Below are 26,815 nucleotides of genomic sequence, written 5' to 3'. Positions count from 1 at the left end.
CATTATCTTCCTTTTACTAGATAAACTTTCTCTTAATTATTGTGTCTCGATATTAATGTATATATTTTCTAATATATAAAAAGTGAAAACAGTTGTTAGCTTCATTTTGAGCAGTTAGCTTATTTTATTTGAGACAAAAACCTTAATTATGGTTAAAATATTGTCATTATTTTTCGGTTGAGCTCAGTGAAAACTGTACAGGGTTAAATAGAGGTAATGTTTGACAGCATCCCCTCCCTTTTCTGCCTCTCCTCTCCCAGCATCTGTTATTCTTCGTATTTTCTCTGAGTCACTGTGTCGCTCGAACCGAACCGGAGCTGTTCAGCAATTTTTCCTGGTTCTGTCTGGTTCCTGTGGTGAAAATACACGATGACCCAGGTGGTTCCGAGGCGTGTTGACATGACAGGTAAGGCGAAATAAGGTTGAGTAGGGTTTTTCCATCTTACACAGGGTAATTGTTCTCATAATATGATGAAATAACGCAGAACTACTTTGCAGTGCTGGGTGACAAAATACAATTCTTGATATTTCAGTTTATAAATAAGATTTAATGAGAATAATGTGTTTGTCAATGCAATAACTGTATGGATTAAATCATTTCCCGCCCTCTTTTGTGTAAAATGTTCAAAATTAGTATCTGAGAAACACATTTAAGTTGGAAAAACACTGCTGATCCTTGATCCAATGTTTTTATTCTTATTATTATATGAAGTCTTTTTGTCTGTGCTGTTGGAAGATAAATCAGGCATAACATTATGACTACTGTCAGGTGAAATTATTAGCACTGTTGGAGTGGGATGTATTAAGCAGCAAATTGACATTTTGTTATTTAATTTGAGGCAGGAAAAATGTGTAGGAATTTTAATTATTATGGCGAGACACTGGGATAGACCATCTCCAAATGAGGAACTCTGGTAGGATCTACTTTATTGTTCGCAAATGCAAATTAGATGTTACTGTAAGCCATATTCTTTAAAATTCTTTAACAAAAGTTGTTTTAGATGTTAATGGCTGCAGGCAGGAATGATTTCCTGTAGCAGTCAGTACAACAGTGGTTCTGAATAAGTCTCTGACTGAAAACACAGTGTGATGAAGAGGATACTCTGGCTTTACACAAGATTTTCCCGTTATAAATTAAATAATCTGCCTTTTTAAATATATATTTAATAATTACTTACTTAAAATGCTTATTTATCTTGATAAAAAGTGACTTCTTATTTGAACTTATTTAAATTGTACTGGGATATTTGCATTAGAAAGTTAACAAAAATGCTTGGTAAGATGTTGTGTTTTGCAGTGTAATAGGCTGGTGGTTATATTGTTATATCTGAGCAGTTTTTTCTGTAAAGCCCTTTATTCAGATTACTATAAAATAAGGTGACACCATATGACTGTAAGTATGTAAATATTTCACTGTTATGTCATTTCATCCTGCGGTATTAAAGTGGAACCAGAACCGTGGTCGGGTTGGGACTAAACTGAGATTTGCATATATTGCATATCTGATGACTGAGCTGAGAATCTGTTTTTAGATGTTTGTGAGGCTCCATCTGTCCACTGACGTCTTCTGGCTGATTTCATGTCAGTTTGAGAGACTGACTGTGAGAAAAGACAATATGGCTGGAGGTTAGACTCCTAGGGTTCTGCTCAGACAGCTCTGCTCTGACCCTTGACCCTAACCTCCACACACGGATGACAGCTGATTCATTTTATTTTGACTGGCGGCTGTGGATGCGAGCAGAAATTGGATTTATATTTAATGTTGATGATGTGTTTATTTGTAAAATCCCAGCTTTGGTTCCTCCTCCTGCAACACTGACCAGCAGCAGGCACGCATCACCTGTTCAGTCACCTTCCAGCCCTACAGGTAGACACCAGGAACTCTACTGTTTACCTAAAATAATGCATTTTATTGGAGTTATTTAGTAGATAAATATAGTTTTTAATGTTTGTGATTAAAATGAAGCTATTCTGACGTTTTAATACATTGTATGTAGTGAATATTTATCTTCTTTCTCATTTCTTAAGGCTCTCGGCTGAATTTATCTAAAGAAAGACAAGAGAGCAGACAGAGAACACAAGGTCAGTTCTCCAGCAGGTGGCGCCACTTCCAAACACTCTAAAACATTGACAGGGAAACACATCAATCACAATTTAAAGGCAGCATTTTTTAGTTGGGTTGTGTGAAAACTGTGAACATTTGGGCCGTAATGATGATGATGAGTGTGTTTGTCTTCGTGCTGGGCGGCCATCAGAGCGGTCGCTGCAGGATAAGGAGCGGCGCGCGCAGCAGCAGCTGGATCGCTGCGCCGAGGAGCGAGGCAGGAAGATGGAGCAGCAGAGGAGGAAGGAGCAGCAGCGCCGGGCGGCGGCCCAGGAGAAGAGACAGCAGCAGCAGGACGCAGAAAAGGTCAGAGGTCACCACAGCATGGAGAAGATGAAGCTTTATTTAAAACTTCAAAAGTACGCTAACAAAACAGCATGTAAACAGAACGGCAGCCATGTTTCCTGGTTATAAACTGAGAGAAGGAGCTAAAGCATCCAACCACCCATCCATCCATCCATCCATCCATCCATCCATCCATCCATCCATCCATCCATCCATCCATCCATCCGTCTTTCTGTTTGGTTTTCTCCACTAAGTATTTCCCTTAAGTCTCTGTTTTCTTCCTCTCCTGTGTTGCTGAATTACCTGACTTGATCTGTAGCTCAGTTTCTGTTTGGTGAACCAGAAAGTGAGGAAGAGGAGACTGATAATGCCGAAGCTCCAGTGACTTCCTGTCAGTTGACCAAACTGTATTCATTCGTCGGCTGAAGCATGAAAAGCTCGGCTGAGTTTCTGCATCATGATTCAGATCAGTTTTCCTGAGCAGCTCCACATCTCCAAACAGGAGATAAATAATCCAGTCTGTCCTGATAATCCAGGCAGAACTTCAGTTTTAAACACAACGAATGAAAGCTGCTGGATTTGAGATTTTTAAAGTTTCTTTCTGCTTCTTTTACCTTCCAGTTAACAACTATTTGGCTTTTCCCAAAGTCTCATTTATGACTCCCACTATGCAGCAAGAGCACTACAAACCGGGAAGCTTTTGTCTGGTTTTATGGCTCTGTGGCCTTTATTTGAGAGAGCAGAGACTTGCAGCGAATGGCCGGGTCAATAGAGACTGGACCTGGCACAGATCGCCTCCATTATGGTTAACCTGCTTTACTTTAAAGCGTGTCAGTACTCACATGACTGATCCTCCATCTTGGTTCTGAGTGACTTTAAGGACGTTTGGTGATCAAATTGAGCAGAAAATACTGAAATAGGATATTTATAAATGAAAGAGTTTATTTTAACTTAGTAGGGAGTTAATCTGGATCTGATGTGTCAAACATCTGGACACGACTGTAGCTGTGATGTTGGATCCTGTTCATTCAGAATTTAAATGTATTTAAGACGAATACTGTTGAACCTCAGCATGTCTCTGTAAGGTCACTTCAGCTTTCGAGTATCAAAGATGACAAATAATTCTGAAAATATAGTATTTTAATTTCAAAACTGAGTAATAACAATAAAAAATGGAAAAGGTTTTTCCTCGTTCTTAAATAACTAAATTAAACTGGTCACTAAACTGACAAATAAACATCACTTTTATTATTTACTGTATGAATATCAAACATAAAATCACAGATAAGTAAATATATTATTTTTGTCTATTTTTGTTAAAAACAACTAACAAAGCACATATTTGTGCTTTCTGCTCATATTTTCTTAATCCTACGACCAAAATGTTCAAAAAGCCAGTAGAGTAAAGTTTAATAATTATTTTAATGTGAATTCTCCTCTTTCCTTTAAATCAAAAGATTATCTTATTGCACAATTATATATATATTAATATAATAGATTCTTTGTTTCAGGTAGCTTTATTGTGTTGGCAAGTCCAGCGTCTTATTGTCTTTAGTTCGGCAGGTATATATGGAGGACTAATACTGCCAAAATTGACAATAAATAAAGAAATGAGAAAATAAATAAAGTAAGGTGGAAATAAATAATTACAACACATTTAATTTATTATTTTACAATATATTTGTTCATTTTCAATTTTATTTTCTCATTTACCCTTTCTGTTTTATTTTTTCTTTAATTCTTTATTATTTTTTTTCTATTTCATTTCCTTATTAATTTTTATTTTCATGTTTATCTATGCACTTATTATTTTCAATTTCATTTCCTTATTTATTTAAAATTTTAGGGGGATGGGTTGTCAGTTTTGGCAGGATTGGCCTTCCGCAGATAAAATACTTGATGAAGTTGTAGTGGAGGACCGAGCGACATTAGGCCTGGATGTTGTGTTTGTAAATGCGTCATTTGTCTGCTGTCAGCCCCATCCATTCACATCACATGTGCATAACGTAATGACGTAACGATTGGTCGGCCACCTGGGGAAATGACATCACTTTAATTTTCCATTTCCTGGACCAGACTGGTTGATGACAGCACAGCGAAAGACAGATATGAGATCAGTGTGTCAGAATAAAAGTAGAATTGAAATGTAAGGAATTATTTTATCTGTAAATGATCATTATCATTCACGTTTATAAGCAAACCACATAAATTAGTTTTGGATCTGAAGATTGGACGCCATCTTTGTTTTTAAAATCCTTCTGCCAGCTCACTGGCAGTTCTCAGCTGATATTAATCATTATTAGGTTTATAACGTGCAGACCTGTTGAAATAAACAATAAATTAATTAATATAATGACAAAATTTAAATGAGCTCAGTCATTTTTATTTGCATGATTTATTATTTTTCTCTTTCAAAAACTGGATGATAAAAATCTTCAGTCTGGTGTTTTGGGCTCATTTAGCCCTTATTTTGTTTCCAGAGATTTCATAATTCCTTTTAATTGTTGTTTTGTTGTTTATTTTAGATATTTAAAATGTCTTCCAGTTCCAGTGTTAAATGTTATTCAGAATTTAAAGTTTATTTATGCATTATTATGTCATGAAAATGGTCTCAAAACAATAATATTATTGTTCTGGGATAATTTATCATCCAGTAAAGTTTGTTTTCATGACTGATATGTAAATAAACTTCTTCGCAGTCGAGTATTTAACCTACTAGTTGTCAGAAAATGGCTCTACAGAATTAAATTAGTTAATTTTGGCTACCAGAAGCGCATTTGCCTTGTAAATATCCTGGATTAACACAGATTTGCTCCTTATTATTCAAACCGATTCTTTATTATGGCAGAAGAGGAAATGTAACAGATATTGGTCAGAATTAGATCATTCAATAAGCCCTGAATTGGCTACATTTCATCTGATCGGACGTATTTAAGGAGTAATTTTAGCTGTGATTTGAGTTTCTCCCTGTCCTGCATCAGGATGCAGCAACAGCCTCTGCTGCAGTCGGCTAATCCATCCCCAGCAGTCGCTCCGTCTTTGATCTGCTTCTGTTTCAGTTTCTGTCCACTTCTGCCTCTGGTTCTCTGGCGCTGCGCCCCCTCCGTCCTCCTGCAGTGCATGACTCTGCATGCACCTTCAGCAAACCCCCCTCAGTGCTGAGCCGGGGCATTTCCATCCCGTATAAACAGGCAGTTAACTGGAGCAGCTGGCAGAGTGACGGCGCAGCTGCTGCAGGTCTGGGGAGGAAAATATCTCAAGAAAACGTTCAGAATAAAAACAGTAACAAGGGCTGCATGTCTGCAGAATGGAAACAACGGAATATAAAAGCAAATTAGTATTTAAAATACAATAATTCAGATTTTAAAAACCAGGGAAGTCTGAGCTTTTCACATGTTGATGTTAGAATTATTTTTTAGCTACAGATGCATCTTTTGCTACAAATAATGAAGCTTTCACTAAATTAATCAATCAATCAATCAATCAAGTTTATTTGTATAGCACATTTCAGCAGCAAGGCAGTTCAAAGTGCTTTACATTTACAAAACTATAAGGAAAACAACGTACATTTTAATGAGCCATCACCAAATCATACACATCAGATCTGTTATTGAACTTTAGGGAATAAAATGTTGATTTTCTTACTTTAAAAATTAGTTTAATTATTTGATTATTTGTAATTGTTATGTATTTCTAATGTATAAAATAAGCTTTAGTGGTTAATTGAAAAATCTGCAGAATTATCCGATTAATCGATTAATAGAATAATCGATTATTTGTCAGGATAATTGATTATTGAAATGATTGTTAGTTGCATCTCAAGTTTCAGGAAGCAGATGACTGACAAATGAACATCCTCCTGTGCTACAAATAACCGAAAAATTCTCAGAATAATTATCAGATTAATTGATTAATCATCAGAATAATTGATTAATTATCAGAATAATGCCCAAAATAATTGTCAGAATTTTCAATTAATCATCTGAATAATTTATTTCTATTCAGAACAATCATCAAAATAACTGATTAATTGTGAAAGTCATCAATATAATAATCGATTACTACAACAATAATTCGTTCCAGCCGTAGAAACGCCATCCTGTTGTGGCACTAATATATTTCTGTCCATTTTATGTTTTTAAATCATATTTCAGCTGCTTCTTTATATTTTTTATTGGATTTCTGCTTTTGTATCTGATTCAATATTTTTATTTAATAACAATATGTTGAATAATGTCGTGTTTTTTGCTTTTATGCTGAAACAAATGATAATCGCATAAAAACACAACATTAAGTGTTTTCATGTGTGTGTGTGTGTGTGTGTGTGTGTGTGTGTGTGTGTGTGTGTGTGTGTGTGTGTGTGTGTGTGTGTGTGTGTGTGTGTGTGTGTCGGGGGGTTGGTGACAAGCTGCAGCTGGCCCCTCCTGCCAGGCAATGTGCTCTGTCATTAGAGAGGGAGTGGGCGATCGAGGTAAAGAGAGGGAGGAGAGAGAGGGAGTCAGAGCCGGCAGACGGACGAGCGAAGGCGCGGCGCTGCCGTATCATGACCCTCTGACTGACAGACGGGAAGACGCAGGGGGAGACGCTGCTGTTGCACGCGGTTGCCATGGCGCATCCGTCTCCGAGCGCATCGCCCGGCGTCCGTCGCCGTAGCGATGGCTCGGTGAGAGAATGTCTCTTCTTCCCTGTTTCTGAACGCAACGAGCAGGAGAGGCTGGAGGCCCTGGTGCGCCGGAGAGCCGGGGGCGCCGAGCGACGCGGCGGTGGCTGCGGCGGCGTGGAGGCCCGGGAGCAGCTGGACAACAGGCCCAAACGCTGGACCTGGGGCGGGCCGCCCGACGGAGCCGAAGGTGAGTTCAGCCTCAGCTGGGAGCTTTGTTGTGATGGTGATGATGTCATGGGAAGACTGGGAGTAATGGAAGGATGGGGGATGGAGAGGAGGAGTGGAGGTCAGGTGGAGAGGAAGAGGGGGATGGTGGGATGGAAGGGTGGAGACATGAGAGAGGAGGAAGTGATGATATGAGGAGGAGAAGTGATGTAGGAAGAAAAGGGTGTGGATTCTGCAATGCAGGAGCAGAAACCTCGCAGGGCTTCGCATCATCCGACCTGAGCAGGTAACGGCTTCACCGCTGCTGGTCGGGGCTACAGGTGTGTGTGTGTGTGTGTGTTTTATTCCCCTGCTGGGAGACAGAGTCTCACCTTGAGCACAAGGCCGCATGCAGAAACTCAAAGTGCGACATTACGGCTCGTTTCCTTCCTGATTCACAGCGTTCTGTTGTTGTTTCCTCCGTCAGCGATGAACCGCCGCTGATCTTATCCATCAGTTGTTCTCAGCTGAGGCGATCTGGTTCCGATCTGGGGACGGGGTCCGCCCAGCGGCGGCTCTGGTTCTGATCCGGGGACGGGGTCCGCCCAGTGGCGGCTCTGGTTCTGATCCGGGGACGGGGTCCGCCCAGCGGCAGCTATGGTTCTGATCCGGGGACGGGGTTCACCCAGTGGTGGCTCTGGTTCTGATCCGGGGACGGGGTTCACCCAGTGGTGGCTCTGGTTCTGATCCGGGGACGGGGTCCGCCCAGTGGCGGCTCTGGTTCCGGCCCGGCTGCCTGATCTGGGATCTGTGGCCCACTGCAGCAGAAACAGCAGCATCTCATCTTACAGCTACAGGACGGAGATGATGGGCTGCGTTCTCAGAAACTCACATTTTCTGCATCTCAAATGCTTCAAATCTGATTTATTGGATGGGATGAACTGCAAATTTAATCCGTTAAATTATTAAGATAATGGATTAATTACGGAAATGCATCCAGCTGTTTGAGCTGGACTGTTTTATTTTGATTTTTAAAGCATCAAAATTGAGAGTTGAGATGCACCAATTACCAGCCGATGTTTAGTGGTCCAGTCTGGAACAAAGCTAAGAGTTTCCACCACTTCCTGTCCGACAGCAGGGCGTAAAAATAACATTTTCATACCAAGTCTGATTTTCAATTTTAATCGCTTTTCTTTTTCTCACTTTCTTTTCTTAAACAGAAAAGAAAACATTTGTTTTTTCAGTCATCCTTCTGGGAGTTGACAAATAAATAAAAGCTGTAAAACAGCATTAATGGAGAAAAATTATTCCCCATCAATTTTCTGTTGGATTTGAAACTCCTGCCTCTGTCTGTGAACGTAAGTGTTTTCTCTTTTGTTTCTAAAAAATTAGATTCTTTTCTAAAGGTTCAGGTACTGACTGGCTGCAGAAAGCGTTAGCAGGATGGGATGTTGTTGTGAGGTTTGGCCTTTAGCCGAGTATTTTAATGTGAACGGTGACCCATCAGTTCGGTTGGTCAGGAAAAGGTTTTTATTCAGGAGGTTGGAGGGATTATTGGAGCGATTATCTTCCAGTTTGGTGTTGATCTTTGAGCCGCCTCTTCATCCTGTTTGCTCTGCAGTGGCTAAAAGCTGCAGTCGATTAGGATTTGGATGCATTACAAACAGCATGATGACCTAATAATGGCCGACAGATCAGACAGGAACAGTAGAGTCAGTGCAGACAATAAGACAGTTAAAACAAGCTCAATTATTTCCATTTTCTCTCTTTCAGTCTTTGGTCTCAACTAGAACAATTTTGAGACTTTATAATTAATTTTATTTTTGTTTTGTTTATTTATTTTGGATATTTAAAATGTCTTCCAGTTCCAGTGTTAAATCTTCATTAGGACTTGAAGTTTATTTATCTTTGAGAATGTATTTTTGCATTATTACGCCATTGTTATTATTATTATGTTACTTTAAAATGGTCTCAAGACAACAATATTATTGTTTATCGCAATAATTTCTGGAACAATTCATTGTGCAGCATAATTTGTCATCGTGACAAACCTCTGAGGTTTATCAGTGTGTCGCACTGCAGTTCGGATTGATTTCCTCTCTAATCTGTAAGAAAAACCTTATTTCAGACTTTATTGGATTCAAATTGAGTCCAGCATTACTGCGTCTAGCTGCAGTGATAAACAGCGACCTCCTTCCTCTGTTCTGCAGTGAGTTAATATTTATATTTACTGGATTTACCTCCATATTTGACCACTTACTTATTTTGATTCTGTAAATGTTACACAGTCCAAGCTGCATGAAATAATTACATTTCTGATATATATATAAAAATGATTTAAATGAAAATCTAAAAAAGTAGAAAATGACCTAAGCAAGTAAAAAACCGGGATACAAATGGCTAAAAATACGAAACAGAAATGGAAAAAATAAAGAAAGAGAAATAGATTAGTTTAGTTCACATATTTCTATATATTTTCCCATTTTTTAGCAGATTAAGTTACTTCTTTTGCTTCTTTTCTAACTGCATGAGCTAACTCCGGCATTCTGGGTGAGGAAGTGACATCAGAGCTTCTTTATACGGAACAAAGAGATGAAAAAATGGATCCAGATGAGAAAGTTTGAGCCTCTGCTTGTGCGATGTGTCGTTTTGCTGTCATTTCATGGCGGATATTTCTGTAGCCGTGTTTTGTCCGAGTTGATGCTGCTTCCTGCTCAGATGGACGGTAACTCCCGCTTTAAGCCGGAGTTTGGCCGGATTCTCGGGTGTGTGACGGTGTGTGACGGTGTGTGAATGCGTAACGCTTTGCTTTTTCCGCTCTGCTTCGCCTGCTGCCCAGGTAACCCTCAGACCCCGCCCTGCCATGCCATTGGCTCCGCTCAGCCCAATGAGCTTCCTGCCGCTTCCAGCGCCAGCCAATCCCGTAACGGTACTGACCTGATGATTGTGTGTGCCACGCCCATCCCGCCTCCTCTGCAGCCGCCTGCATGCATGCGCCGTCTTTGTGTCGTCAGACCGGCTGTGGCGTCGTCCTGAAGTGTGTTTGTGACGTTTATTGGCTGTAAATCAGCAGCAGTGATGCTGAAAATCTCTGCAGTGGCATTTCACGTCTACCTCCAATTTTTACTTACTTTCTAATCACAATAATCCAGATAATATAACCTGTTAAAATATTGCAGTAAACAGATAAACTTGCTACTTTCAATGCAGAATCTGAATCTGCAAATGTTAAGGAGTCCCTGCTGCATGAAATTATTACATATCTTACTGTGAAGGTAAAATAAAAACAGTAGAAAATTACCAAGATAAACAAAAATGTAAAAATTATTAAAAATGTAAAATATAAATGGAAAAAAAATATAGAATCAATTCCAGTGTTTCTGAAACCATCGTTTTATTATAACGGTAAAATAAGAAAATAGAAACAATGGAAAATGAATCAATTTAAAACTTGTATACAAATTATTAAAAATAATAAAGATAAATGGAAAAAATATAGAAAAATAAAAATGAGAGAAAAATAGATTGGTTAGTTTATAAATGTATATTTCTCTAATATTGTCCCTTTTTTAGCAGATTTAATAAATCATTTTCTTTCATTATATTTACTTTTGTTGTTTTGTTTATATTTTTTATTTATATTTGAAGCTGCTTTTGTTTAAAAATACAAATTAATCAGTAACACCTACATGTTGCCTTTCCACCAGTCAGTTTTTTGTCTTATTATTAGTATAAAATGTAAATCATTTTGATTTATTCTGGAGATAAAATGCAAACATCCCATCTAATTTAATCTGATCTCTTTTCCACTGTGGTTCTGATCCGTATTCGGACCGGTCAGCTGTTTTCTAAATGCCACTGATTGTGATGCTTGTTGGAAGCTAAATGGCTCCTGCTGCTATGCTGCATTTATGGGAGTCATGTGAGCAGATAATAGAAAATGACTTTAATTTATTTGTTGTCTAAGAGGAAACAAAACGTTTTCAATGTGGGTCTGAATTTATTCATGACTGGAACAAAATGTTCAGTTTTCTTTCTGTAGGGGAAAAAGTCGAATTTGAACAGATAAAAACTGCTAAGATGCTATTTTGCTCTGTAAACAAACAATTTAATGTCTATTTTGTTATTTTGCTTATTAGTTTGATGTTTTTACAGTTTAATATTTTCATTAATCATAGAAACAGACTTGACATTTTCTGCACACTAGATCACATTATTTTGCAGAATCTCATCCCTGATTGAAGAAAAATCACTTTAATTGATTTCCTGCTGGTTAATATCATTTACTGACTTTAGTTTTGACTAAAAGCAGATTAAAGAAAATTACTTTAATAGGTCATTTATCAAAGCAGTAAGAAATGTCTCGCTATGCAGTATGAATTTAAACGTCCCACCCAAACGGCTCCATTTTCCCCTCTGAGAAGTCTGTAAAGAACAAAATGGTAAAACGATAAGCAGTAAAAGCAAATTAGTAGAAAATAAAAGAACTACCGATCAGTAAAGTGAGTCTTTGTCTTCACAGTAAATAAGGAAGTGAGGAGAGTGATCAGGACTCAGCCATCCTGATCACAGGCGGTGCTCCTCTTCCTGTCCGCCCTGCTTATTTAGCCATGCATGAACATGATTCTCAGCAGGGAGTCCATCCTATAAACCACTATGGTTCACTCACACACACACACACCCCCACCCACACACACACACACACGCATCATGCCAGACATTCAGCCTGTAGCTATCTATCACCAGCGCCCAGACCAGACAGCATCTACACATATTTTAATCGTTACAGCTCCATTTTACTCATCAGCAGCTGCAAAAATACGGATTTTTCTTTTCTTCATTTGTTTTCTCATTTTGCTGCTACAGAAAATATGTGCAAATTTACAAAAACTGTTATAAAAATGCCTCTTCTCGTTCTTACTCTGGTAACCATGGTTACGATATCGTTACCACAATGTTGAATAATTAAGGATCCAAACAGGAGATTCAGAATCTAATCCTGTCAAAATTATTAATTGTTCAATTTGTGCTTAAATCAAGCTAATAAAAAAAACCTGATATAATTAACACAGAATGAAGTGTAGTTAAAATATAAGTAATTGTTTTATTTTAGTAGATGAATAAAAATAGGTTTGATAATTGAGCCACAGCTGGAACAACATCAGAAATAAAAAACATAAAAGGAAACATCAAATGACAAAGCTAGACACACAACAATATAAAGGAAATAAAAATGCTGCAAAAACATAATAAAAGAGATCAAATCAATACTAATAGTTGATTAAAATCTAAATGTGTCATAATAATGTGTTTCTAATTTATGAATTTAGAGTTACTACAAAACATTTGTCATACTTCTGCCTTTCTTTTTTAGTTTTAGGTAAATAACACTCAATCGTCGCCTGTAGAAACATTTTTCTTCTGTAGCATTTATAATGTGATCTTGAGCTAAGCTAAAATGCTGCCAATTTTTCTACATGTCCAAAAATTTCTCCTCATGTCTTTCAGAATACATCACACATATCTTTAAATATACTGCAAACATTTAGCAACAATAACCCAATAATAACATTTGGTTTCAGTGATGCTAAGCTATGCAGACTTTCTATCTGCACTGATGGAAATAGACTCACCTCAGAATGCCAAATGCTTGGAGAGGAAGTCACGTTAGGGGAGCTGGATCTGATTTCTGAGCAGTTTAACCATCTGACCACTGGGGGGCAGTAAATTCAGAAAATCCCTCCAGTTTTTCACGATTCTGCGATCCTGAAAATTCACAGAAGATAAACAGATCCCCGCTTGTTTTCATGCTAATGAATATTTGAGTTTATTCCAGAAACATTGTTTTTTTGTGCTGCTAACTCCCACCTGCAGGTGGCAGCATTTATTCTACTTGATGTCTAGGTATAGTTTGTGAAATATTGAAAAATTCCTTGTAAATGTTTTTAAATTAGAACCACAAAATCTGTGATTCTGATTTGGAAACAATCACAAGAACAATGATGAAATCCTGAAGGAAATGTTTCAAATAGTTGAACTTTCAGCCTGCAGTCAAATGATGATTAAATGTGAAAAAAAGAAGTAAAACCAGATAATAATACGATGACAAAAAGTAACTTACCCCATCCTGCCACACCATAAACTTTTAGCTCTTCGTTCTAGTAAACACATTGTACAAAACGATAACGATAGACAAACCTCAGAGACATGAAACTCAGGATTATTGCAAACACTTGGTTTAAACTGGAAGTTTTATGTAATCTTATTTTGTTTTAAATAAGAAAAGTGAGTAAAATATGTTTAAAAAATTCTCCACCTTTGAGTTCTGCATTCTTCATATCAATTTTCATTCATTTCATTTTTACATGGGAGTAATGACAAATGTAGCTGAATGAAATTACTGGTGCAGTAAATTTTTTTATTGAGCTGTCTGATAACATTAACTCTGAATATAGAGAGATTAAAAAGATTTTAAAGCTGACTAAACAGACCGAAATTACATATTTTATGTAATTTCAGTCTGTTTGTAATCAGCTGCTTACAAAGTTTAATATGAACCTTTAATTATTCATGAAGTTCCTCAAAACAGGAAGTACAGTTTACAGAGCTTGTTATTTATAATAAATTAATCCATTTTCTGATCAGACCGAGTCATTTTGATTAGATATGAGGATCCATGGTGCCTTCAGGCGCCGTAGGACACATTACCTCTCAGTTTCATGGGAGTGCAGTGACTGATTTTCTGCCATCATCCTCCATTTCATGATGAAGTGCCTCTGCTGCTTCACGCCTGCCTTGCATCCAAAGTTAATTCATGCAGCGGCTCATCGACCTGCAGGATTATCTTCTGTGTGAGCAGTTTGGTGTTTGTTCTCTGGTGTTTCCAACACATTCTGGTGTCACAAACGCAGCGGGAAATCGGCTGTGGATGTTTCTGTGGAAATAACTAACCAGTGGGGTTTTTTGTTGTTGTTTTTTTTAATAGTAGTTGACTTCTTGTCTCCACCAACGATGGATCAGCCAATCAACAAACAGCTTTCCAGCTCCTCAGCAGCTCTCAGCTCCCCAGAGAGAGGTGAGACCAAATATGGCTGAACAGGAAGCAGAACAAGCCGATCAATGGTGGATAATTTAACAATTACGATCTGGTTAAAAAAAATCACATGTAGGATTTCACTTTAGGACAGACAAAATAAGACTGTTTAATATCTAAAGCTGCAAACTATCAAGTGAACATGTAACTGTGATGTTATTATTCTGATCAGGTTTTAAAAGCAAACCTTTGAATAAATATAAACGCTTAAAAAATGTCATTTATGTAGCATTTTGTTCTTGTGCTTGATTACGATTGGATTATTTCTTGATTTCTTTTGTTTTAGATTTAAAATTGAGAAAAAACAAATAGCTAAGGACCAACTTTTTCTTAAAACCTTTCAAGAAATATTTTGTTTTATTTACATTTATGATTTAACAAATTCTTCTTTGGGTTAATATGCTGTATGTGCCATTATGGTTAAGAATGTTTTTTGTAACATGTTTTCTTTGTGCCATTGTGTCTGTTATTTATTTTTTGTACCTGTGTTGGTCTGTGACCTTCAGTGTCCTCTGTGTCCCGTCGAACAGCTTCCCCCAACAACAACAGATCCTTCAGGAGTTCCTCCAACCGCAGAAGCATCGCCGGCTTCCCTGAGGAAAAAGCCAAAACACCAACGGTCAGAAGAAAAAAATAATCCTTTCTTCTATTCTAGTAACCAGATCATCATCATTAACAAGTCAACTTATTAAAATTCAACATCATACTTGTCAGCAGCTGCTGCACTAAATGGGAGTTCAGAAATAAATTATATTATGTTAACAATTATAAGGTAATATATAAAAAGTGCCACTAGGTTTGTAACTATACCAAATTTATAAATAAGTTACTGCAATAAATGATTATTTTGTTGTTTTGAGATCATTTTAATAAATATAATAAATGCACAATAATGCAAGAACACATTCTCAAAGATCAATAAACTTTAAATACTAATTAATATTTAACACTGGAACTGGAAGACTCAACTGGAAAACAACAGGAACAACAATTCTGTTTCTGTTGTTTCATAAATAATTTTCATAAAAATTATTTCTGTAAACAAAACTGTCCTTCAAAAAATAAAATAAATTAGATGAGAATAAATCACCAAACTGAAAACTTTCATCATCCAGTTTTGGTAGAAAGAGAGAAATGATAAATCATGTAAATGTAAATTATTGAGTTTATTTCAATTTATCATGCTTTTAATTGATTTATTGATTATAGACAGAATACAAAAGCTATACTCAAGTCAGAGTAACACTTCTTCAACATATCTTTACTAAAGTAAAAATAAAAACTATCCATCCAAGAAATTACTCAAGTAAGAGTAAAAGAGTAAAAAGTGTACACAAGTACTGAATAATTGATCAAATCATTTAATATTTAAAATTTACATAATCAGATGGACCAAATATAAAGTTTAGTGAAGATTTTGGTATTTTAAGAACCAAAATGACAATAATTCATATAAGTAACAAAAAATAAAAAAATCAGGAAAAAGAAACTTATGAAACTTTAACAGAAACTGCAGGTGTGCGTCTGTGTCTGGTGAATTTTTGGTTAAAACATGTTTGTTTTTCATTTAGTGGGTAGAAAATCCAGAAATGTTACTTAAATAAGAGTAGAGAGATACTTCAAAATAAAAGTACTCAAGTAAAAGTACAAAGTAGCATAGTGAAAGTATTCCTAAAGTAAATTTTTTCAAAGAAGTTACTGAAGTAAATGTAACTAGTTATTACCCAACTCTGTCTGTTTGTATTACTGGATGTGATTGCTATTAATTTATTAGTATTTTTTGTCTCTTTAGAGTTTAGTTGATAATAAAAAAGCTGATTTATATGTCATTAATAATTACAAATGTGACCCGTAGGGGGAGACACCCAACACTCCAGTCCGTAGTTCTTCCTTCAAGGCCAACAGTAAAGGCCACGCTGCGTCGAAGCGGTACGTAGTCGCACAAACTCTCCTCCGATCCGGTTCCTGCTCCAGGTGACGGCATGCTGTCCTTACAGGGTGAGGTCCAACCGGAGCCGCGCCCAGTCGCCCTGCTCTCCTGGACAGTACCCCCCCTCCCCGCTGCGGCAGAGGGCCCCCACCCCCGGCGCCGACGACAGGGGCAACAACGAGAACAAAGGTCACGGCACTCTGGAGAGGAAATCTGCCAAATCTGAAGCTCCAGACAACAAGAAGATCAGCAAATCCAGCAGCAGAGAGCTGAACGCAGGTTATTATTATTATTATTATCATCTTCTATAAACTCTAACAATATATCAAAGCTTAGACAAACACAGACATAGCATTTACCATAAATGTCATCAAAAAAGTGAAAGATAAGCTCATGTTTACAGTGTAATGACGTCTTAAAGGGGCAGTACTGCTTAAAATCTAATTGTTTTAGCTTTCCATCAAGTTATAAAGTTTTTCCCTCATCAAAAGCAAACCTGCAGTGTTGCTTTGATTCCTCATGCATGTTTGAGAAATCTTTTAATCTCCATGGCAACCATTCAGCTGCTAAACGCCTGGGTGGACCTTGCTCCGCCTTCGAGGCGCAGCTCCTTCCCCACTCAGCTCCTTCAGACTAGCCAGCAGCAATTAGCAAACATCTTATAGAACTGCTGAGCTCATTATGAGCTTCTGCTCAGAGAAACACCACTAAAAACATTAAAGGGTTAATAGAGGAGCCATGTTGGCATGACTTCCTGAAGACTGAGCTTCAGAAACAGCAGGAGTTTTTAAAGAGACACAGACCAAAAATTCAAGACATCAAATAACAAAGAAAATTTCTCTTAAGTCATATTTAACATATGCAGCTTTTTTATAACAACTGAAGGCAATATAATTACTCAATTGTGCTATAAAATGGCACTATGTGGCTGAAAAACACATACTGGCCCTTTAATGTGTTTGAAAGGTAGCTGGGTTGATCAAATGCTCAAACAAAGTCTGTCTTTTAATGTTGTTTAGGTTAAATTTTTACTGGTTTCATTAACCCTTCTGATTGTTCATGTAAATAGGGGTTAGAGTTAGGTGTATATTTGCTATTTAATCAAAAATGTTTCTTTAAAAAGACAAAAAAATGTAAGAAGAGGAAACAGAACTGCTGCACAAGCAGACTTCAAAATAAGAGAGTGAATATAAACGTCTAATTACTTGAAGAATTCTTAACTTCAACACAGGCGTCAAACTTTATTCAACTCAAAGTTTACCCCCAAAAAAGTAAATGAGCGCTTTAGAATTTAACCAGAAAACTTCATTTATGAATTTAATAATAACTCCACAGAGTCACCAGGCACGCCCAGCGGCCGCAGCGTTGGCGGGACGACGGACGCCGAGGAGGCGTCCCGGCTGCTGGCGGAGCGACGGCGTCTGGCCCGGATCCAGAAGGAGCAGGAGGAGAGGCAGCGGCAGGAGGAGGAGAGGTGAGAGAGTCAGTCAGCCTATCTGGGATCGGCTTATACTGTCTGAGGCCAGAGGAGAGGTGAGAGAGTCAGTCAGCCTATCTGGGATCGGCTTATACTGTCTGAGGCCAGAGGAGAGGTGAGAGAGTCAGTCAGCCTATCTGGGATCGGCTTATACTGTCTGAGGCCAGAGGAGAGGTGAGAGAGTCAGTCAGCCTATCTGGGATCGGCTTATACTGTCTGAGGCCAGAGGAGGAGAGGTGAGAGAGTCAGTCAGCCTATCTGGGATCGGCTTATACTGTCTGAGGCCAGAGGAGAGGTGAGAGAGTCAGTCAGCCTATCTGGGATCGGCTTATACTGTCTGAGGCCAGAGGAGGAGAGGTGAGAGAGTCAGTCAGCCTATCTGGGATCGGCTTATACTGTCTGAGGCCAGAGGAGAGGTGAGAGAGTCAGTCAGCCTATCTGGGATCGGCTTATACTGTCTGAGGCCAGAGGAGGAGAGGTGAGAGAGTCAGTCAGCCTATCTGGGATCGGCTTATACTGTCTGAGGCCAGAGGAGAGGTGAGAGAGTCAGTCAGCCTATCTGGGATCGGCTTATACTGTCTGAGGCCACAACTGCTAGGAACAAACTATGAAAACCTGCTGGAGCTCAGATCAGGAAATTAACACGGAACAAGAGATAGAAAAATCTAAATGAATATCAGGTCAGGATCTGAGCTGTGGAACATCATCGTTCATGTTTTCTTCAGGCTGAAGGCAGAGGAGGAGCAGAGGAGGCAGCAGGAGACCAGGGAGCGCCAGGAGAGAGCGGCACGGGAGGCTGAGGAGGAGAGAGCGAGAAAGGAGGAGGAGAAGAGGAGCAGAGAGGAGGAGGAGAGACGACAGAAGGAGCAGAGATGGAAGAACATGCAGGACCAGCTGGACAGAGAGGTCAGTAGATGTATGTGGATCAGATATGAACTGAGCCTAAAAATATAAAGTAAATCAAAAACTAACCAGGATCTGATATTCCCAAACTGCAGCCGATAATCAGGTCTCCATCCAGGTCAAGGGTCAGGAAAATGGCTGCTAACATATCTGCAGATCCTGCACATGCTGGACATGAGCTGCCTTTTTCTTATTTTCTTTAAATATAAAACATGGCAGTACGTACATGTACATATTCTAACTGATTCATTCATCCTTTACTTTATTTCTGCTAAAGCAGGGGTGTCCAATCTGTGGCCCGGGGGCCACATGTGGCCCATGAAATGATTTTGTTCAGCCCTCTGGCCACAAGTCAAGAATGGTAAAAATTTGGCAAACAAAATTGACACCCTAAAAATGTGGACATTTTTTTTAAATAAGACAACAGTCTAAAACTTTTTATGTTTTTGATCTTTAATTGCACATATTTCATCAAAGTTGTTTATAGTTGAGCAGGTAAAAATAAGCAAAATTTAGCATTTTTAATTCAATGAATTTGTCCAGTAGTTTAAATTTGCCAAATTTGGCCCTCAGGGCAAAACGTTTGGACTCCACCGCTCTAAAGTTCATATATTTATACTTAGAGTCCATATATTGTGAGTGAAATTCATTCTGTCCACTATATTGGCGAATAAAGCTGATTCTGATTATATTTTGTTCTAGATGTAATTGGATATGTCTTTAGAAACAACAACAAAGGAATTGTTGTTTTTCAGCAAGTTTTCTGGCGTTTAGCGAATATAAATAATTTTCATAACCCTAACTAACCTAAAACAGGAAACATTTGGTCTGATTGAACTTCAGACAGTGAGAAAAATATGTGTTTTTATTCAGAGTATGTAAATATGAGGTTTTGGCTGCTTAAAGTGAGCGACTGCGTGTCTTTCAGCGGGAGGAGGCCTTCCTGCGGGCGCAGAGGGAGGCTGAGAGGAAGAGGCAGGAGAGGGAGCTGCTGCACATCCAGGAGGAGCAGGAGAGGCAGCAGAGGAAGAAGGTACCAAACATCTCCGCTTTGCTTCCTCCTTCAGCCACACAGGGAACAAAAGCAGCTCCATCACTGGGCCGGACCAGATCTTGTCCAAATCAAATCAGACCATTCCTCTGTCTTGAATATGTTACCTCTACCAAATAAAAACTGTCTTCTTGCTCAAATGATACGAAAACAAACCAAAACCGAATATATTTCCAGACTAAAAACATTTTTCATCTTAAATGCTAAACGTATATAGTTTCTGCTCTGACTGTGTTTCAGCAAATGACCTCTTTGGAGTCTGTATAATTGATTAATCAATGACTAAATTATTTCAATAATTGATTAATCTGATTGGTTGTTTCATCCCTAATTGTGTTGAATCTGTTTAACAGAGAATTGAAGAGATAATGAAGAGGACGAGGAAGAGCGAAGTGGATCCTCCATCTGGAGCATCGGGTAAATATTCAGTCAACCAACCGTTTCATAGCTGATATTAAATCAGTTTATTTTCATGTTTTTGGCCAATAAGATGTGGCAGATTCTGACTTTTTGGGGATCGCTCCAAAAGCTGGAAGTTTACTACAACGCAGGGCATTCTGGGTAAATACAACAAAAGCAAACATGTTAGCCTAGCACGACAAATGTCTCGCGGTTTTTAGCCAAAGACAAAGATAAATCCTCCAACCGCTAAGATCTGACGCCTCCGTTTTTGTTTACATTTCATGAAGAAAGTTGCGCTCAGTGTCTCATGGAGAGGTTTTTGTGTCGTTTCCTTTAGGGGTTTTTGGTGCAGCGCCCCCACAGGCGAAGAGAGGAACAGGTTTTCAAAGGTTTTTGTTTGTGAAAGCAAATTGCAGCAGCTGAAAATATAACAAATGTCGCAATTTTGGTGAAAAAACGTTATAAGACACTGAGAGAACAAAAAGTTAAAAGTTGAAAAAACACCTGATAACACAAAATTGGAGAGTAGTAGGAAAAAATAGCAAGTGAAAATTGGTTTGTCTTCCTTTAGCCTCCAATAGCAGCACAATGACAGAGATAGCTCAGAATAACCAGTTTAATTATCAGCTTTTTGAAGAAGCTGATAATTAAACTGGTTCTAGTTTTAATCTAGAAAGCGCCAGGGTGTCTGCCTGATGAACCTTAGAAAGTCTGGCCTGGACGCCAAAGGAAATGTAATATAAATGACTGAAACAGTGAAACTTCACCATGATGAAGGAGCAAAATGAATCCCACAATCTGCACAGTTCATTTCTGCTTCCCTTCCATCATTAGATGCATGTTCAGGATTTCCTGAGCTGCTTTTCTGTGATATTTTCCTCCTGAGAGTTTTAGTCTGCAGTGTGACTCAGCACTGTTAGATGAGCAGAGAAACATTGCCCCCTATCTGCAGGCAGAGGAACAGCAGCGTTCCTGACCTTATCTCGGCGATGCAGGAGGAAATGATGATCAGTGCAGATTTAAAGCGTCTCCTTCATGCTTCACTGCTGCAATAGTCATCATTTTTTCTCTGCTGGTTTAATTTCCTCTGACTGATTTTTATTCCTGTTCACATAAAAGCTGCTGAACTGGACCTCAGTTCAATAAGCATATTTATTCCCTGTTATTTTATTGTTTTTTTTTTACAGCGTGTGATGCTAAAGCTGAAGCTGTTGGCGCCTCAGAGGAAGATGCTCCAACCCCGGCTGAAGCCCCCGTCATCATGCTGGGCCCCCTGGAGAATAAAAGCTTTGTGGACGAGCTTTCTGATGGAGTCCAGTCCATGGACGTCAGGTAAACCCACAAACGTTCCTACTCAAACTGGAGAAAGCTGAATTAGAGCCTGCATATCAGGCCTAAAACAGACACAAAAACCATAAAGTTAGCTTCACTGTTTCAAAATGGATGAAAATGTTGTTATTGTTTTATTTGTGTTTTTGCTTTAAACATGAATTAAGATTTAAAGTGTTGTGTTTTATGAATAAAATCTGAAAACACTTACAAACAGCAAACAGATAAATAAACGGAACCTGGTTCTGATAATAAAACTAAAAGAAACAATGTGAGTTAGTTTTGTCTTATTTCAAGATATTTACACTAGAAACCAGACAAAAATACTTGGTAATATTTTGTGTTTTTTGCAGCAGGGTTATACAAACTACTGATTATCTAATTGGTTATTATTCCTGTGGCAATAACAAATAAATCAATCAACAGCATGCTAAATTAAAACAAGCTCAATAATTTCCATTTGCATGATTTATTGTGTTTCTCTTTTCTCCCTTTGACAAAACTGGGTGATAAAAACGTGTTTTGGTCTCAACTAAGACAACGTTTGTTGTTTATTTATTTAAACAACAAAAGTTTAAAAAAACCACATTTTATTTATTTAAAATGTCTTCCAGTTCCAGTGTTATATATTCATTAGAATTTAAAGTTTATTAATCTTTGAGAATGTGTTATATTATATTACTTGGAATTGGTCTCAAGACAACAATATTATCGTTAATCGCAATAAATTCTGAGACAATTTATCATCCAGTAAAATCTGTTGTTGTGAAGGCCTAAAGTTTGCTAGATGAAACCTCAGTAAAGTGAGGTGTGGTTGCTACGTCAGGATCAGCGATGGTTTTATTTACTGTGGCTGAAATGAGTCCCGGTGTTGAACTAAACGTTGTGTCTCTCTGTCGTCGTTGTCCCTGTAAGTTCTCCATCTGTCTCCATCAGCCCCGTCTCCAGGGACGAGCAGGCCAGCGCTCACGAGTTCTCCCCGGTGGCCGAGGGGCCCGACGGCTACCAGCCCGACCAGCCCATGGACCTGGACGCCCCGGGGCGGGGACGCCCTGGAGCCGACACGCCGCCGTACCCCAGGCTGCAGGCCGGCAGCGGCGTGGGAGACCTCAACAAGAACCTGCTGATCCAGGCGTACAGCGCCACCTCCGAGTCCGCGCAGCTCATCCACAGCGTCGGCCCGAGCAAACTGGACATCTAACACCGGTACTGGTTCTGGAAGTCCTCCAAAACAATTCAGGCTCAGTTTGAAGCACTTCTCAGGGAAAGTGTTTGATTTCTGTGTAAAATAGAGACGCACCGATCCACTGTTTTCACTTCGATATCGATACCTGAGGTTTCGTATCGGCCGATAGCGCCACAGAAAAACAGCTGAATTAAATTAAAACACTTGTTTTTTAAATAGACATAAATGTACTGAAATACAAATTTATTGTAAAAACACAAAATCCTATCAAGTATTTTTGGTGTAGTTTCTAGTACACTCAAAATAAAACAAAACTAACATGCAAGTAACTTTACAGCAAAATATAGGAGCTTATTTTAAGTTGATAATTCTTTATTATAATAACAAAACAATAATAATAATGTTATAAAGAAATGTATAATTCATTTGTTTATTATTATAAACAAGTTTCAGTTTTATTCCACCATCCATCCATTATCTAACACAAACAAAATCTTTTTGGACTGTGGGAGGAAGCCGGAGCGCCTCGAGAGAACCCACGCATGCACACGGAGAACATGCAAACCCCATGCAGAAACAAGGCGGGGATTCAAACCCAGGACTTTGTTGCTGCAAGGCAGCAGTGTTACCAGCGGTGCCACTGTGCAAGCCTGACTTTTTATTTTTAATTTACACCGAAGGAGAATTTAGTGACACCAATTAACCAATTAATAATTCTTGTGACAGGAAGCCGGAGCACCCGGAGAGAACCTACAATTTTAAAATTTACATTTTGTCAATGATTACATTTTATATTAAAAGATATAATACTGCACAGAAATAACCAACGAAACAAGTGATAAGTGTGGAAGTACTAGAAAAGCAAATAAGCAAAGGAGAGAAAATACAAAAGAAAATAAGTAGACAAATGATTACAAGCAAACATTTGTACCATAAATTTTGTTTTGCATTTTGGTTCTGAACGTTTGCATGATTCACCAATTCAGGGCCAACACACTCTGAGCTGTCCATGTCAGTTTTACCTGCATCAAAAGAGGTGCTAGTTTTATTTTCCGCCATCTCTTCAATTACAAGCTGATCTTTTAATGTTTCTTCCTCCTCTCCAAAACCAACTTTGTCGTTTTGGAGAGGAGGGGCAGGAGGAGCCGTCATGTTTGCGGACGACGGACTGGTCAGTGACGTCTCTTCTGACCCAGCAGTAGCTGCCATCAATGACTGGGAAGAAAAGGCTGCGTTGTCAGCAACAGATCCTGACCTAGGCACACAAAAGGAAACTTTCTCTTCCTCCGTGAAAACTTTCTGGTCCAGGTCAGATTTTACTTTGGCTCCAGTGAAAGATTGGCTCCCAAGGACTGGGGTCGCATCTTGAGCTCCGTGTTTTAATGTCTCTTTTATCAAACCAATCTCCTTGACTGGAGAGAAAACTTTCTCTTCCTCCGATTGAACGTTCCCGTCCGGGTCAGTTTTTACTTGGGGGACATTTTTCCCACTGTTGTCGACATCCTTGGTCAGATCGCCAGCACAGTTTTGAGATATCGTGTTTCTCAGATCCATCGCTGTGCAAATGTTCCAGTCCAGGTCGGTTTTTACTTTGGGAACTAAATTTCCTGTGTTCCTGAAGGCTCTGGCCACATTTCTAGCACGGTTTTTGGACCTCATTGTCCCCAAATTCAGCGCAGTGCAAACTTTCCCATCCAGGTCGGTTTTTACTTGGGGGACATTTTTCCCACTGTTGTCCAAATCCTTGGTCAGATCGCCAGCACAGTTTTGAGATATCGTGTTTCTCAGATTCATCGCTGTGCAAATGTTCCAGTCCAGGTCAGTTTTTACTTCGGGAACTAAATTTCCTGTGTTCCTGAAGGCTCTGGCCACATTTCTAGCACGGTTTTTGGATGTCTTGGTCCCCAAATCAAGCGCAGTGCTAACCTTCCCCTCCGGGTCGGTTTTTTCTTTGGGGACATCTTTTCCTCTGTTATCAGAGACCTGGCTCTTCTCCTGATCGCTGTCTTTTGATGCCATGTCTCTCGAGCTGATCTCTGTGACGTCTGGCAAATCTTTCACGCTTTTCTTGGGAAGAGTCGACTTACCCATCCTGTGGTCCGGGCTCTGCGGCTGAGAGCTGCCTTCATCCTCATCAGTCCCAGAAAAGTAATTGTCATAGAGCATCTTCATTCCTTTTATCGCCAAGTATCCCAGTCCAAACATTACAGGAACTGGCACCTTTTCCAAACTAGAATTCATCGTGAAATGCTGTGTTTCCAATCAACCAACTGCTCCAATCTAACTGCTGTTCTGAGAAACAAGCCTTCAAAGCCTCATAGATCTTCTTTGGTCTATGATGTCATCTATGACCTCATCAATGAACTCTCTGTTGTTCTGGGGCCAGGTCTTGCGTCTGGTCGTTGCTATGGAAACGATCAGTTCAGTTCTGCATGAATTAAACTATTGACCCATTGCACGTGACGTCACGGTTTCCAGAACTCCGCCCACTCCGCCTTGACGGACGTCAAAGTAACCAAGTCTCCTTTAAAGCTGGTCTAAACGCGTCTGCAGCTTCATATCCTCCATTTAGTTGATCCACCAACCTTGCTAGCTAGCAGAGAGGTTTAGCGGCTAAAGCTTCACCTCCTCCTAAATCCCCCAGAATGCTTTGCGGTTCTGGATTGTATTTTATTGATGTTATTGAATATTCTATTTCACAAATGAAGCTTATTTATAGAATATTTGAAATAAATTTAAAATACAAAAAACACGTAATGAAATTTTGATTTTAATTTAAAAAAGTCGGGGAGAGGGAAGTCTGGGCCTCCCTTCTGAAGCTGCTACCCCCGCGACCCGACCTCGGATAAGCGGAAGAAGATGGATGGATGGATGGATGGATGGATGTTATTATATACAAATGATATTATACCACATATATTATTATATATAAAGTTATATAATAATAATAATATCAATATAAGATAAGATAAATCTTTATTGTCATTGTCACAAGAACAACGAAATTTAAAAAGTGCCATCAGTCAGTGCATATGCTTAAAAACAAAAAATCACTCTCACAATTCACACACAAATCTTATTGATATTAACTGTAATAATAATAATAATATTTATTTTAAAAAGTACTATTTCAACTGGCAGATTATTTCACCTGTAAAATGGGAAAAATGTCTAAATAATCAAGTAGTTTTTCATCAATATTAAGGAATTATTGATTTTTTTAAAAGTTCCTGTATCTTGCTGAAAAGTTACTTGTAAGTTAGTTTTTTCTTATTTCAAATATACTGAAATATTTTAACTAGAAACTAAAAAAATACTTGTTAAATTTTTGTTCTTGCAATTAACCATTAATTGATTACTAAATTAGTTGATTATTTTAATTGCGATTAATCTGATTAATTGTGATTAAATGTAATTACGATTAATCCGATGGTTTCAACCCTAATCACAAGAAATCATTAATAACAGTAATAAACTGTACATAATCATGATTTGAAACTGTTTTTATCTCCACAGTGTTGGAGAAGTTTGAAAACTTTCCTTCAGTTTTTCTGTGGGAAAGTGAATCGTTGAACAACCCGGTCCAGACATTTACCTGAATTTAAATTCTGTTTTCAACTCCTGATTTTGTCTCTTGTGTCTCGTTTCAGGAGCGAAACAGGAGCAAACACAGCCACCTCCCTCTGCAACAGTAGTCATCCTTCCCACCAGAAACAAAGTTTAGCATCTGATCTTTCATCCGTGTTTCCGAACCGCTCCGGAGGCAGCGCAGGCGGGGAAGTCCAACTCACAGAAACATGCTAATAATGTGAAGTTTATGTTTCTGACTGAAAACAAACACTTCTGCCTGCTCAGCAACGTATTTATGACATGAACGTGTGAAGGTTTGGGTGTTTAAACTGTAAAAGCTCATCCATAAATCAGAGGTTCTGATGAAGCCTCAGCTTCTCCAAACGTTGTAAATAGATCCGACTGCAGGACGATCAGCAGAGAGCCGCTCCGACGTGTAGCATCTCCGAGCCGGACTAGCCGGCCGTGTCGTTCCACAAAGTGTCGGTGTTTTCTGACTGTGTTTACCTTCGAACTGCTGGCAGACGCACCCGAGTCTGCAGAGGACGACGGCGACTTTGGGCCACAGCAGGTGGAGAAAACAAAGAGTAAATTTACACCTAAAAATCTCAGAAAATCTCTAGTAAAAACAAGGAAATGTGTGAGTTTGAAATGTTAAAATTTGCTGCAAAAATCTCA

The 26,815-nt window shown here is 38.8% G+C and overlaps 1 protein-coding gene across 1 annotated transcript; it reads left to right on the top strand.

Annotated features, from left to right (window-relative positions):
• Window positions 1-204: 204 nt before the first annotated feature.
• On the top strand, window positions 205-26,815 carry LOC102222989 (MAP7 domain-containing protein 2). Its single transcript, XM_014474368.2, is given in 19 exon segments — window positions 205-260; window positions 262-358; window positions 361-406; window positions 1,793-1,867; window positions 2,029-2,082; window positions 2,256-2,410; window positions 7,098-7,239; window positions 10,036-10,125; window positions 14,182-14,271; window positions 14,796-14,908; window positions 16,145-16,218; window positions 16,287-16,498; window positions 17,555-17,693; window positions 18,422-18,602; window positions 19,528-19,632; window positions 20,004-20,067; window positions 21,240-21,384; window positions 22,297-22,587; window positions 26,218-26,815. Coding segments are annotated over 18 exon segments (2,112 nt in total). The 5' UTR covers window positions 205-216; the 3' UTR covers window positions 22,583-22,587; window positions 26,218-26,815.

Source organism: Xiphophorus maculatus, chromosome 21 (genome assembly GCF_002775205.1).
Source record: "Xiphophorus maculatus strain JP 163 A chromosome 21, X_maculatus-5.0-male, whole genome shotgun sequence".
NCBI lineage: Eukaryota > Metazoa > Chordata > Actinopteri > Cyprinodontiformes > Poeciliidae > Xiphophorus > Xiphophorus maculatus.
This window is presented reverse-complemented; position numbering and strand designations above follow the sequence as displayed.